The sequence below is a fragment of the Staurois parvus genome, unplaced genomic scaffold, assembly GCF_062004578.1.
Source record: "Staurois parvus isolate SC_StPar_1 unplaced genomic scaffold, SC_StPar_1.0 ptg000019l, whole genome shotgun sequence".
Taxonomy (NCBI): Eukaryota; Metazoa; Chordata; class Amphibia; order Anura; family Ranidae; genus Staurois; species Staurois parvus.
Genome location: NW_028317815.1, coordinates 26,809,772 through 26,826,042, shown reverse-complemented (window position 1 = coordinate 26,826,042; position 16,271 = coordinate 26,809,772). Strand labels below are relative to the sequence as shown.

At 38.8% G+C, this 16,271-nt stretch overlaps 1 protein-coding gene across 1 annotated transcript in view; it reads left to right on the top strand.

Moving 5' to 3' along the window:
* Positions 1–16,271, top strand: part of SEMA3A (semaphorin 3A) — a 340,089-nt gene that overhangs the window by 115,182 nt on the left and 208,636 nt on the right. The window contains exon 3 of the mRNA XM_089685956.1: positions 1,821–1,883. Within this exon, the coding sequence (XP_089542082.1) occupies positions 1,821–1,883 (63 nt within the window). The remainder of the gene's footprint in view (positions 1–1,820; positions 1,884–16,271) is intronic.

The window sequence follows — 16,271 nt, the reverse complement described above, 5'->3', positions numbered from 1 at the left end:
ATAAATTATATATATAACGTTTGGGATCAAATATGGCAAGTCTGTTTTTGCAGATGACACAAAGCTATATAGTGGAATAATGTCCCTACAAGATGTCTCTAACGTGCAAGCTAACCAGGAAGCACTGGTTGTTTTAACTAATGGCAAATTAAGCTTAATATAGATAAAGTTATACATAATCTGTCACAGACCTAAAGGATAAGTGCCCTTTAAAGCAAAGTGCATATATCCTTTTAGACAGTTTCCTTTTATGTAACCTAACTCACCCTTCCCCTCCACATATGCATACTCACTTGATCCAACAGCCACAGTTTCACTATTTCTTTACATTCTTTACATTCTTTACATGCAGTGGTATGGGTACTCACTCTCTTGGCCATCGCTGCACATGAATGCCCCATAGACTTCTATGTTGTCCTTCTCTGAGGTTAGAGATGGTCCCATAGAAGTCTTTGAGACTGTTATAGGCAGGTTCAGACAGAAAAGTGAAGACTTAGGCCTCTAGATGTAAACAAACAGAAAACCAGCTGTCAAACTGAGGTAAGTATGCATCTGTGGGGGTAGAGGTTTGGTTAGGGGAAGAGGGAAAGAAGGGTAAGCACACTTTGTTTTAAACTGCACTTATCCTTTAATAATGACATGCAATGCCAATCTGCAGCAGATACTTTCTTGTATTAAAGAGATATAGAATCAAGAGAGAAATAATATATCACCTGTAAAAAGCATTAGTAAGACCTCTTGAAATATACAGTACAGCTCAGTTTTAGGAATCCGTTTGCAAAAAGGTAATGTTGCAGTAGTGGACATAGTAAAGAACAGGGCAACTAAAGTAAGGAAAGACCTGAGCTGTGAGGAAGAAATAACAAAGCTGAATTAATTATCCCTTAAAAAGAAGCCATTACGGGGATTTGTTCAGGTTGTAATGTTATTTTTCCTTGTTGGAAGAAATTTTAGCATGCTTTATAAGACTTTTTTTGCCTTTCTCTGGACTAAAATGTAGGCTTTTTTGTCGTTCTTCCCTGTGGACAAGTGTCTTTTATGTAGCCTATGTCATTACTCACAGAATAATACTGCAAACAATTTTTTTACTGCCACCAATAGCATTTAAGCCTACATTGGCGAATGTGGTTGGTGCTACCTTCAGCACAAACTCTGAGTGGACTCTCTCAATAAAGTCCAGCTCAAGTAATTCCTGGATAGAACAGCTGACTGTAATTGTCTGGAAATGCTTTTCTATGGTAGAGGGAAGAATACATGCTTATTACATTGGCTGAATATGGAAACGTTCAGGGATAAATGTAACTGGAAAAATCATAAATAACCAATCGGCTCTGGAACATTTTATGTGTATTTTATAGTATAGTTTATCAATTCCACCCTTTTTTTGAAAAAAAAAAAAAGTTAATGTGGAACATTGTGTGCCTTTTAAAAGTGGCAGGGAAAAGATATTTATTTGAACAGGTGCTTTTTATCTAGCACATTCTGTATTAAACAATACTGGCTTAGAAGAATTATTTGGTTTTGAGAAATTTTGGTCACACAGGCTTTAACACTTTTCCAAATACCTTTAAAGGTACCCATACAAAAAGATTCTGAATTAACTCCGCTTTGATGAAAGGGCACAGGAACCCAGTGGTTTAATTGTTCCTTATCTGCTACTGTTAAATATGTTTTTTTTTTGTTTTTTTTAAGTGAGATCCTGTTTCTCAGAAACATAACTAGCACAAGTTTTAGCTTTGAACATTTTTTCTTGACTAATAATATGTGTAAATACAAAAAGATGGAAAGTTTAATGAATTGTAATTATTGAATTCTTTTAGATCACTTGGCCTGTAACTAACACTCGAAGAGATGAATGCAAGTGGGCTGGGAAAGACATTGCAGTAAGTATTCATGGTTCTTATGTAGTAGTGTTTTAAGTTATTATGGTTAAGAAATACTGGTGCAAATGTGCTTTGATTACACTTATTAACCAATATAACAATTTAACCCACATACATCCAGAATAGTTTCTCTGCTTCATTTCATATTTGCTTGCATATACCTTTGTGGTTTTATTGTGTTTACTACAGTAAAATATAATTTCATCCAAAACTCTTAATCGGAAGAGTTAGTTTTTTTGTCTAGTTTATTTTGATGTGTTCACCCGGACTAGGGTGCTCTTCCTCTGTCACAAATTATTGAACAGGAAAGGAAAAACAGCAGTAACAAACTGAGAAGTTGTAACCTGCCCCCCATAAAAAAAATGACAATATTCATAGTTTAAGAATTGTTAAATCAAGCTTGGCTTCCTAAATCTCACAGGGATTGGGACCTCTCTCTTTGACTTCGCAGGCTTGTAAACCTAATATGGTCATTACAACACAGACCCTTTCTCCCTGCAGTATTGTTTTATTTTAAGAGGCATCAGCAGAAAATAATTATGGGGATATAAAAATGATTATATAGTGTTAGTTTCACTGACTGGTCCAAGCATTCCTTGATTTTTTCCTTCTTAGTAGTAATTTTACAGCAGCTGTCTTTCTGCAACCTCAACTTGTTTGGAGATTTCTAATTTATCTTTTGACACATATACTAAAGTCATGTGATGCTTCAGATGAAAAGTGTAGTACAGCTTAAATGTTTGGAGGAGGGTAATTGTAATTACAAAATAGTGACAGCTCTGTTTAATGACTCATTCACACCTAGATGCACAGAGTATTGCACACACATATAGATGTCAATAGGTCCTTATTGTTTCCTTAGAAAAAAAAACACACTAAGCACATAGGTGTAAACCAGGCACACAGGAATGAATGGTATTTCAGCCTAACATGCATTTTCATGTACTAAAACTGATGTGTTATAGGGCAGGAAAACTGTAATAGACAACATTCACTAGGCTAGGTCAGACTCTTCTATTTTTTTTGTTTATTTTACACAGCTTTTTACACAGTTGGCAATACTGATTAAATTGATTGTTGTTTCTGCATGCATTCTCTTCTTTAGGAGGTTATTACAGTGCCTTAAGTATGTTAAACCTTTTACATACAAAGTACTATTACATATCAATGCTGTTTCCCCATGGCACAAGTAGCAAAAGGTTATGTGCATAATGCATTGCTGTTAGACTTCAAGTGCAAAGTTCATCGGGGCAACCTTTTTTTTTGCAAACTAAGAAATAGAATGTTTGTCTTTGATCTCTGTTTCAGAACACAAAACAAATGTCTGACCTTAAGTCTTTATTGTTCCTGTAATAAACCCCTAATATGTTAACAAAGAAGGAGACATCTGTTTTACTAACTTGCAAGCCTATTTAAACTGTCTCAGATAAAACATAGAATATTTTAATTTGGTGTCATTCTAGTTAAAAATTCAACAGCAGCAAAAACCAGAAAAGAAATATTCAGTTGTTTGCATTAGAGTTAGATTGCAATTGTTTGCCAAATTACTAATGCATTGGATACTGTAATGCAAGTCAGTAAGATAATAAAGCATATAATCAACTTTCATTACCAAGTTTATCAAATTTTGCTTATGGAAAGTTAATATGTCCTTTTTGTCTAGTTTATACTTTTTAATTGCCATGTTGGCTATTTCATTTTGTAAAGCGCTGCGCAAACTGTTGGTGCTATATAAATACTTTAGAATAATAATAATATAATTACCATACTACAGTTAGATTTAAACTTTAAACAACCTGCTAAATTCACAGGTGAAATATATATACTTGAGCCATTTTACCTGCCTGAAGGTTTCAAATTCCTGTTTACCAATCTTGAGATTTACACAGCCCAACCCCATCTGGCAGGACAGGAGACCTCAATTTTCTCTGGTGCAGTTAAGTAACACAAGCAGTCTTTTTTTCCTCCCCCAACCCATAACTCATCTCTTTGCCAGCCTGTTCTCTCTTCCTATCACCATTTCCATGCAAGCACATGAGCATTTCAGCAAAAATGATTAGCTCCTAGTACTGATTCTCCCTTTCCCAGTCTCAGCTTTGCTGTATAGGGGATTTTAGGAGGCTAAAGCCAAGTCAAATACAAGTACTTACAATGTTTGCATTTAAAAAATACACATAATGATGAAACTATGAATGCAAAGCTGCATTATTTGCATCTTTTATGTATGCCTGGACCAGGGGCGAACTGACCATTTGGAAATTCGGGCACTGCCCGAGGGCCCGGGGTCAGTAGGGGGCCCCATGAGATGCCCCCAGTACCTTTTTATAGGATGTTTTGAGTTTGGGCAAGGACACAGGGGCCCCATAATCCCCTATTGCCCAGGGGCCCCATGAGTTGTCAGTCCGTCCCTGGCCTGGACTTCAACTTAAAAGTGGTTGTAAACCCTTACATATATATCCAGTGCAGTGACTCACCTCAGGTGATACACAGAGATGAAAAAAAAAATCCACCTACATAAGTTGTACCTGTTTATCTAAAGACATCTGTCCTCTACATCCATTCAAAGTGCAGAATTTACACAGGGTCTCTCAACTCCTGATTGAGGAGATGATCAGAGCTGAGTGAAGGTAAGGGGCACCCCCCCCAACACACACATATACACACAGCTCACAGGAACAGAGCTGGGGCTATCAATCACATGATATGTCCTCCCCTGTCATCTTTTTTCTCTTGGTGTCAGGAAAACTTGTCAGACGTGATTCATGCTGATAGTAGAGGGATGCAGCTGTAGACAGAAATGACACTTAGTGCTCTGCATGCAGAACAGCAGAACAGTACACATTATAGAGGGCTATGCTTTGTTCATATTTCATTTCTGAGGTCACAACCACTTTATCGCAAAGGAGATCAGAATATCGGTCTTATGCAGTATAATAAAGGTACACATTGACATACAACAATCATGTCCTCATTTAGCTAGTTTTAGCCAGATTGACCATTCCCATGTTTAGTTTACAGTAATTGTTATTGATCCCTGTACATTAATCTTGTGACAGAAATGTCTGGCTGTGTGCTACCATTTTTACCGCATAAATATACGTATACTCTCCAAAAGCATATGAACTTATGTTTATGAAGCAAGCTTTTAAATTGTCACTATTATTATTACTAAATTAGTGCAATATGAAAGATATATAGGAGGGTGGTACAAGTAAAAATAAAATACAAAATACACTCAATAAAGCATACATTTGCTTAGAAAAAGTTAGTAGAAATGAAAAAAGAGAAAGATAAGAGAGCCCTGCACTCGTCTATGGTGCTATAAAAATAAGCAATGTTGCCATCGTTGTATATTTATGTGAAGGTTCTCATTTATCCAGGTCATGGTATAGCTAATACTACTTATTCACATACAACGAAACTTGTCCTGTAATGTTATTGAAATAATCCCATCTAATCAATGTTCTTCTACTTCAATCATTCCTAAGCCTTCCCAGTCTCTATTGTCTTTTGAGGTTTAGTCACTGTTACCTCCATTTTCCCATTTACACTTCAGTAATAACTGCCTATAACTAGCTATATTATGGACTTCTATATACACAAATTGGATTGAAATTAAAAATTGAATCTGGTTCCAACATAGCAACAAACATCTTCTTTTTTGAAAGAACCACTGATAAAAAAGTCCCCTCGATACGTATTTGAGAAAATTGGGTATTTTACTAAAGGCAAATTGACTGTTAACTTTGCAACTGATGTTGCACTATGCAGGGGATTTTTCCATTCAAAATAACTTTTTTTCTTCATTCTCCATGCATATGATTGGGTATTTGAAATGTGACATTCTTTTGCAAAGTACCTTGCCTTTGGTAAATCAACCCCAATATCTTAGAAACTATAGCTACTTATTCCTCTTTACTCTGATCAGTATGCAAAAATAAAATAAAGAAACTGATTGTTTTAGAAAATACTGATTCCAATCAATTCACTCTAAAAAGTGAGGCCAACTGGCTTTTGCTTCCAATAATACATTTGAAATAGAAACCATATCTGATTTTCTTAGGTAGTGAAATACAATTCTTACAATATAATACACTATAATACAGCACAAAGAAATGAGTTAAAATAGCACCATAATATTCACTATCCTCTCTCTCTCTCTGTCAGTGTAACCATGTTTGTGCCATGTACCAATAAGGTAATTGCACAACTGAACATCATAAAATGCAGTAACAGTGTTTTACAGGTAATGTATGTATGTCAGTAGTCTAAGTGCTGTGGTAGACCTTAAACATTAAGATAAACAGAAAGGTCACTTTATAGGAATACTCCAGCTCAAAGACCTCATAAATCTACCAACCTCATTGATTGATGATTTAACAAGTGTTCACTGTTTCTGGAGATAAATATTTAGCTTTACCTTAGGCTTCCCTAATTTATTCACAATTGCAGGCTTCTGAAGTAATACTACTCCCCTTCAACCTTTGATTAGTTACTGCTTACACAAGTTTTCCTTCAGAGCCATGAATTCTACATGCATAATTCTTGTTTGCCTTTTTTAAAAGTGATAATTGAGATAATTGGGCTTGTTTATTGGTATCATCCCATAAAATTAGATAACAGATTGTTAAAAATGGCTGGGCTGCAGACAAAAACCTGTTACCCTTCATGGTAACTATTAAAACAGCCTGCATAAAGAATAAGGGGAAGCTCCAGTGATGTTATGAGAAGTGACAATTTTCCCAAGTTATGCATTCAGTTATACATTAAGGCAGCACACAATTTTGCACGTTTTGAGTTGAGTGCTTGACTGCTGGAAACATCAAGACCTTATAAGCGTGTTTTTGTTTTTTCACAAAAAGGCAACTTACTGAAATTACATAGGGTTTTGAAGTCCTGTAGCCTCATAATGCATGTATTGCATAGAAGAGATCTTTAAAAAAAAAATTAAACATTAACGGACATACTGTATTTGGTCATAAACAGGTAAAATATATAACAAAAGCTCTGACAGTGTGCCAGGCTAATTTCACACCCTGTCTTTTTCTGGGGTTTTTTCTGAAGTTTGCAATATTTTATATAAATTGGTTGTAGTAACACTGTTCTGGCACAAGAAGCCAAGTATTTCCTGTATTAAAGGAAAAGTATGGTCAAAGCTCTTTTGGCCATACTTATTCTGTTGGTCACAGGAGTCAGTAGCATCACTATGGGGGTGCGGGGGGTGTGGACGGCACCCTGGTGACACCCACCGGAGGGGTGACATTAGAGACGGACACAGATTGACCATTCGGCGACAGTTAGAGGAACGAAGCAGGAGGAGGCAGTAGTGACAGGCTCCGAGCCAAGAAGCAGCTCACTTATGGTGGCAGAGCGGGTTGGAGTCCTGGGATGTGATCGTCTCTCGCTACACAGCTGGTGATGGAACCGGCAGGCTGCAGGAAGGTGAGAGTCCATATTAAGTGACAAGACCAGACACTGACGCTGTGATCAGGGAACACTTTTGATATAATTATAAAGATTTCAGTATACAATTTTTTTTTGGGGGGGTGATCTCCCGGTGTAGGTTTGAGGAGGGGATGGGGGAGTCTCCTGGTGTAATATGGGGGGGATAGGGGAGGCCCTTTCTTTCACACCCGTCTCTCTCTCCCCCTCTCTCTCTCACCCCCCCTCTCTCTCTCTCTCTCTCTCTCACCCCCCCCCCTCTCTCACCCCCTTCTCTCACCCCCCTCTCACCCCCCTCTCTCTCACCCCCCTCTCTCTATCATCCCCTCTCTCTATCACTCCCTCTCTCTATCACTCCCTCTCTCTATCACTCCCTCTCTCTATCACCCCCTCTCTCTATCACCCCCTCTCTCTATCACCCCCTATCTCTTTCACCCCCTCTCTTCCACCCCCTCTCTCTCATCCCCCTCTCTCCCACCCCCCCTCTCTCTCACCCCTTTCTGCCTCATCCTCCTCTCTCTCTCTTTCCCTCACCCCTATTCTCTCTCTCTCATCCACCACTCTCTCATCCCTCTCTCTCTCTCTCATCCCCCTCTCTCTCACCACCCCTCTCTCACCCCCTTCTCTCTCTTAACCTGGGGGGGTTGGCAACCCTGTCAGGAAGGAGCTGAGTGGGAGCAGAATGGCCGCACAAGGCATTTAAGCCCTCAATAATCAGGCATCTTTACTATGTGAACAGCAGGAGCTACCTAGAGCCCCTGAAAACCACACCCAATTTTTTCCCTGCGCGCTGTGCACACCACATTGCTTTCTCTAGTATTAGGGCCCAAATTATGATCCTGCACACAGGCCCACTGCTTTCATAAAACACCCCTGGTTATGTCATGAAGATGGCTGCTGTACACTGGAGAGCACTGTGGCAGGCTAGTGGGAGGAGTTGGAGTGACACTGTGTGTTACACCAGGTGACACCAACCTAAGTGATGCCACTGACTGGAATGCACTTAGTTCTGAGATCTGTGACCCAGATTCAGCCAACGACAGGCTAAAGGCTGACATCACAGAGCTGGTCCAGGCTCTGCAGGGATCCTGACAACAATGACAGGATCTGCCCATATTCCTGACTGGCAGCTGACTCAGCCTCCCAGGTGCTTCCAATACTAGCAATCAAAATTTGTAATATGGCATTAATAATTGGAGTTGCATTGTTACATTATTGTCATATTTACTTGCTTATAGCTCAGCTGCAAACAGAAAAACCTATGTGTTCCTCTCTGATTTAGTTTCACATTGATACCTTGCTATTTTCCATTGCACCATCCAATTAGACTATCTCAGAAGTATGTAAGGGCAAGAGGATTGCAGTCAGCCATGAAGTTATGGAAAGTCAGGGCACAGTAATAAAATATAACACAGTCATAGAGAGGCTCAGAATAAACCTCTCTGACTTACAAAGTTAACAGCCTGCTCCTTGTGGTGTCTCCCGGTTAGCCCCAGTTCACATATGTGCGGGTCACGTTTTGCGTGGACTTGAGAGCCCATTCATTTGAATGGACTCTCGTGCCCCGTGACATGCAGAGGAGTCCCTGCACTTCTTCCGAAAATGCAGTGCGGGCAGCGTGCCATTAGAACTAATGGCAACTGCCCGTGGGTCTGCATTTCTCTGTGCGGGTGGTGCAGCTGCACGGATTTTCATGCTGATCCGCAGCATCACCACCCGCACAGATGTGAACCTAGCCTTAGGAAGGATTTTTAATAGTTTGAAGGATCAGTTGAAACAAGAATCGTGTATATGGAATTTCAGAAACTTTTGTGGTTATGAATGAAAGATTTTATTGCTATATATGTCATGTTGGATATATCTTATATAGTTATTCATGAAATTTAGTGATTTTGTTCATTTATTTTCTTACTTTGCACATTGACTTGCATTTTACTTAAAGGGGCAGCACACCTTCTTTGTTACTAGAAACAAAAATCATACCATTTTATATCTAAGGGCCTACCCTGAACAAGTGCAAAACATTATTTCACCATACACTGGGATTTGTAGGATGAACAACATGAAGTATCATGCAGAGCCTGTCCTCAATGAACTGTATTGGCCACAGCCTCTCACTTATGGTTGGTATCGAAGGGTAGCACATTCGAATCAGAACAGAATGTTCTCTGTATAACCGCTGCCCCTAAAAAATTGGACAGCACAGACACATGGTAATTAGCACAATAACTGACAAATGGTGTATGAATAATGGGCGTGCAAATGTGCTCCAGAAAATGTACAAATGCAGACAGCACAGTAAAGTTGGTTAATCTATCCATCACTAATGGTAATGCAGTTTTTTGGCATCTGATTCAGCAACTGGAAATGTTAAATGTCTGCATTTCCTGAAAACCGCTGTGAACTAAGTGTTGTATTCATACTTAGCACCTGACTGTACACAAAAATATTAATGTGTTCCATAGCATCAATAAACCAGTGTCATGTTCACTCTGTTAAGAGTCTTTTGCTAGAACGTTGGGTGTCTTCCAGATGGCAGGATGTGCTGCATTCTTTTCTGTTGCCAATTTCTTGGATGGATTTTTCTTTCTTCAAAACCACTGACATGATTTGAAATGAAATCCAAGACATTCTCAAAATGTATTGAGTTTTATGTTATCGGTTACTTTGTATGATTCTGTGTGTATTATTTTACAGCATTTTCATATCTATCATGTTTTATTATATCTGATTTTATTGTTTTATTTTGTAGTGACAATATATGAAGTTTAAAAACACTTGTTATTACTCTGTTACATAGTTGACTCTCGTAAAAGCTGCTTCAATCTGTGGCATTACTATAGGCTGCAGGGAGTCTGTACAGCATGCATAAGTGTCCATAATCTCTATGAAAATGTACCCAGGACCCACAGTTGCTGTGTACAGTCACCTACACACAGCAATTACAAGGTACGTCTGTAGGCGGGCATGTGCCAGTACTTGCATAAAACCTGCACACAGACATATGCCTAAAACACAGACTTGTTGAATTAGGGGCATACTTATATGCACAAGCCTTACACATTTACAGGCACATACCTGTTTACAGCTGCAACTTGTAATTGGTGTATATGGGCAGCTATACACAGCAGCTTTGGGTCCTTGGGAAAGTTTGTACAAAGATTCTGCATGTTTGCGCATGCTGAAAACCCCCATTATGACTTTGTCCTTAAACCCTACCTGAGCAATTGCTACCCACCCTTATCTAACAAATCAGTGGAAAATGCATTGGTGATGGCCAATGGACTGTTACCCAGATCAACCAATCAGATATCTGTTTACTAAAGCCTGCCATGATACATGAATTCTGTTTAGGTTTTTACTCTTGTTCTTTGCTTGAATAAAGTTGTTCTAAAGGCAGGAGGTTTTTATAACATGAATGCATTCTCTGCATTAAGGTAAAAAACATTCTGTATGCTGTCCCCCCCAGCCCCCTATACTTATCTGAACCCATTCTTAGGGCTCATTCACACTTGACTTTATTTCTAACTCTTGCCAAATGCCCCTATAGCGTTTGACAGGTGTTAGACAGGTGTTTGGGAAGCGTTTTTAACACTCCCCAAACGCCCTATGCAGGGTTTTGAGGTAGTTGATAGGTGTTTGCCAAGCATTAAAACCACACCACAAATGCCTATAATGAAGTTAAATGGTATTAATGCTGCGCAACCACCTTGCAAACGCCTACCAGGCGTTTGAGGAGCGGCACCATGGACTTGAATGGGAGGCTTCAGCTCCTCCTGACTCAACATGAGGCGTCAGTTATGCTGCAATGCGACGCTAATGCTTCAGTGTGAACAGCACTGTATGCTGCCATGTGCAGACTTTCCATGATGCCTGCTGACAAAGCTAGTGTGAACGTAGCCTTAATCCAGTGATTTGCCAGTAAGCAGCTGCTCTCTCCGTTTTCTCTCTCCACACAGGACATTAAGGCACCAGTGGGAGCCATTGTCAATCACAGCCTGTGAGCAGAGAGAGGCAGGCAGAGTTAAGCCCGGCTTGGGATTTAGCCCACCTGAGTGACCCCATAGCAATGTGCTTGTTATGGAAGCTCTTGACAGGGGGGGGGGAGCCAGGAGCACTGACGGGGGACATGAAAAGAGGAGGATTGAGGCTGCTCTGTCAGTTTGTTATTCAACTGCTTCAATACTAGGTACTTTTACCCCCTTCCTGCCCAGGCTAATTTTCACCTTTCAACGCTCTTGCACTTTGAATGGCAATTGTGCGGTCATGCAATGTTGTACCCAAACTAAATTTTGTATCTTTTTGTTCACACAACTGGAGCTTTCTTTTGGTGGTATTCAATAACCACTGGGTTTTTTTTTTTTTGCTAAATTAACCAAAAATTAACCGAAAAATTTGTAAAAAATTCAAAGTTTTTCTTTGTTTTTATTATAACATTTTGCAAATAAACAATTGTTCTTCATAAATTTATGGCAAGATGTATTCTGCTACATTTATTTGGTGATAATAATCCAAATATGTATTTATTATTTAGTCTGTAGGAAAGTTATAGAGTCCACAAACTAATTTCTTGAGGCCCAAAAATGTCAAGAGAGTACAGATATCCCCTAAATTACCCCTTTTTGCAGAGTAAACAGTCCAAGGAATTTAGTAAGAGGCATGGAAATTTTTTTGAAGCTGTATTTTTTTTTTTGTCATAATGTTTGGAAAATAAAAGTTCACAATTTTTTTTTTTTTACATACTGTCACTAGTGCAGTACAGTGTCATCATATAACTGGTGGTGCGTTGATCAGGGACACTGTCTGGTGACAGTACAAGAAAAAAATGTTTTTTTCAATTATTACATTTCTTTTTTTTTTTTAAGATTTTTTTTTCATAACACACTGTGACCAGAGTAATAGAATGTTAACATAGTAACATTCAACTACTCTGGGGAAATGATCAGTATTTTTTTTTCTTACGCATTATGATTGCTTATAGAAAAAACTGTATTTGCTATAAGCAAGCATTTAACTGAATTGAGCCGATTCATTCAGGTTTTTTTGCTGTGATTTGCTGTGATTGGCCACAGCTAATCACATGACACAGATGAGCTGTGATTGGCCCAGTCTGTACATGTGATCACTGTGACAAACCACAGCTAGTGACACAATTATATTCAATGGATGGCATGAAAGGAAGCCATCCATTGTTACAATTATCATGCGACCTGCTGTGATTGGTCACAGCGGTCACATGGTGCTGGCAACCAGCCGGTACACAGATCTTGGCTGTGTCCGAAGTACACAGTCGGTGATGGATATAGCCACAGCGTGGCCCCACAGCTCACATGATGCCCACTCTGATCGACGTGAGACCATCGTTTTGCTATTGGCTGGGCGGGAACAAGTTTTTTTTAAAAAATCGGTTTACAGTCATTTAAAGGATAAGTTCGCCATCTTTTTGCAGGTAAAACAATGTGCAGTTATTAACTTTTCTTTTTAAATAGGAGCCTATATCAGCAGATTGTGGGTGCAATCTCAGGCTCAAGCAGACTGTCATACCTTGCGCATACCTTGAAAGGGCAGGCAGTTACTAAATTACAGGAAGCATCAGTGAACTACCTAGAGCACTCATCAGCACCCTAGCAGTTCATTGAGAACTAGAAGCCATCAGCTGCAATGGCTGACAGTAGTTAGAGTTCTCCCATTCACAGATCTCTGTGAATAAATAACGCCACCGGATGGGTGAAGCCCTGCATTTTTTAAAAATTGTGACAGCGGGTACAGGGAGAGGATCCCTGACCCACCGCCACAATGGATTGCGGGGACTGCTGCAACAGTAACATGTTGCATGTTACGCCTTGCATATGGGTGTAACATATTGCATGTTACAAAAGGTGAATTAATCCTTTAAGTCCTTGTGGTTGATTTTCAAGAGGCAAATAGACTGTTCACATGTAAAAGAATTTTCACTTTGATTAGTGAATAACCTGAAGCTTTGTTGAATTGAATCTTCCAATCATGTACAAGTAATAATAATTTTTTATATATTCTCAATGAATGCAATAGGGCATTCTTTGCAAAGTGAAATTTAATTGCATTCAGTAAGCTAATTGAAAATTCTCTTACAAAGTGAACAGCTTATTTGCGTTCAAATTAAATCAACCCCCATGAATGTTATCACATTATTGCATGAACCAACATGACCTCAGGGTTAGGCAAGTTCAGACTTACAAATTACAGGGAGACTTACAACAAAGTACAGGGAAATTTAAAGCACTTGGTTCTAATTTTTGATTTTTTTTTGTCTGAATTATGTCACAATCAAAGTACTTTGTGAGTGTAAGGTTGGGTTTGTAAAACATTTTCTTTCAGGTATTTGAGTTTGTGGAGATCGCCTTTTAAGTATAAAGTGCAATTTATGACAAGGAATAACAGTCTTTTTTGATAAAGTCATAGAAAGAGTAATAACTATGTGAAAAGCTTAATGACATAAAGCAGCTATTTAAATACTGAAAGTGAATTTTGAAAATATGTCTTGGACTACTGAAACTGTACTGTATATTTATAGTTGATGTCCCTCTATAACAAAATCACAGTTTATACTGAGCTGGAATGCCTTAAGATTTAGACTGCTACTTACAATCACACCTCTACATATTCAGAGGAAGTCAGATTGTCTCACAAAGGACTAAGGGGACAGAATTAAAGTGCTGAAGTGTTAGAGAGGCAGGTTAGCAGTACTTCAGCTGTCATTGCAGTCATCTGAATGTTGACAGATTGGCCAGTGTCAACAGCCCCAGGAGACTGTTTGTTAGAAATGCTGCATAGTGTGGATGTACAAATGGGGGTTGACAACAGAGAATATATCACTAGTCTTTTTTTGGATTTCTTGAAAATAATGTTAATTTTCTATAAATGTGAAGTATACTAGCAGAATTTACATTCTGGGCTAGCAATCACCTTCTATATTCTGCTTGATGATTCTTTTTTGTGTTTGGTTTTGTCACATTTTTGTTTATAATGTATATAATGCATTTTGTATAATGAAGCAATATCTTACATTCACCATACACTTTACAATCGGACCATACTTTCTTTGTTCAATAGACTTATGAAAATAATATAAAGTTACGGAAACTACAGAATATAAAAAAAATACCTAAGGCGGATCAAACATGAGTAATTTTTTTAGGGGGTCAACCAGCAGGTTCAACAAAAAATATGAAACCATATCCCCAGCCACACATTCAATGTGGAATGGGGGAATCTTTCCAGCTTAGCTGTTGTATGCTGCCTGCGGGGATCTTTCCCCATTGGCAGAATACAATGATCAGTGTTCTCGGCTATACCAGGCGGCATTGAACATTCGTGGAAAACCTTACAGGCTGGTTGTACACAAGTCGATTAATAAATTGACTTGTGTACAAGCAACTAGCCTATACATGGATTCAAATTCATCCAGCCCCTGCTGAACAAGCCAAATTGTGAGCCATATATGGCTGGCTTAAAGGATAAATTCACCTTTTGGAACATGTTACATGTTTCACCTATATTTAGGTTGGAACATGTAACATGTTCCAGCAGCTGCAGCTTCTCCCCCTCTCCCCTCCCTGTGACAGTGGGCAGGAATCCTCTCTTGGCACCCACTGTCACTCTTTGAAAATAACACGGCCGTGCAGGACTCTGTCTACACAGCCGCATCATTCAGTCAGTTTCCTGTAAATGACTTGAACTACAAGTACAGTCAGCCTTTGCAGCTGAAGACTTGTCATTCTGAAAGCACTGCGGGGTCGCTGATGAGTGGTCTCGTAGTTCATTCACAAGCCCTGCAGCTTTTAAACAGTCAGCCTGTATGGAGATATGGGCTGAAAGTTGCAGGGCATTACACCCCCAATTGACTGATCACAAGTGCAATGCTTTCCAGGCTCCTTAGGGAAAAAATATTAAATACACATTTTTCTCCTGCAAACATATGTGCATTTATAATTTTTTCCCAAAAGGTGAACTTATCCTGTAAGCTATCTATTCAATCTGTATCCTTTCAGGCAAGTTCTTATTTTACAAGGATAATGGAGATTGTACTGTTAGATAGTAATTTGTGTGGTGAGCTTTAGGGCTTGTTCACACTTGACTAAATGTCTAACTCTTCAAAAACGCCCTATAGCACTAGTATGGGCATTAGACAGGTGTGAATGAGCTTTAGTATGGGCATTTTGCAAGCATTTAAAATGCTCCCCAAATGCCATATGCGCGGTTTTAAAGCATTTTACAAGCATTAAAACTGCACCACAAATGCCTATAATAAACTTTAATGGTATTAACGCACTGAAACTGCACTGCAAACGCCTGCCAGCACGTTTGTGGAGCGTCACCATAGACTTGAATGGGAGGCATAGAAAGGCTTCAAACTCCTCCAGACTCAAGATGCGGCTTCAATTTTGAAGCGAAGCAAATGCTAATGCTTCATGTTTTGGTAATGTGAACAGCACTGTGTGCTATCCATAGTATCATTTGCATAGGCATTTGAGGGGCATTTTTAACACTCCTCAAATGCCTGCTTTCAATGCTAGTGTGAACTTAATATAACCGGTATATTAATTTTGTCAGCTATTCCAAATTGTAATTCCAGAGAATTCACAGAAAATGAGTACTCAGGACTTTTCTTTTATTTTCAGATATAATTGTTTCCATTATTTTAAACAAGATAAAACTCATTTTATTGAAATGCATTTGAATCTAATCCAAGTGATAGTTTTGGCTACTCACCAGACAAACTGTGAGTTAAATATAAAATTCCTAACATTCTCTGAGGGTAAGATTTCTCTAGCAATAATAGTAGCATTCTTAACACACAAAATCAAGTAGAGAATCCCAGGGAGAACCATTTGGTTGACCACCTTTTTAAAAATCAATCTGTAGTTAGAAATAATTAAACAAAGCTAAAAGGCAAAAACATTCCAA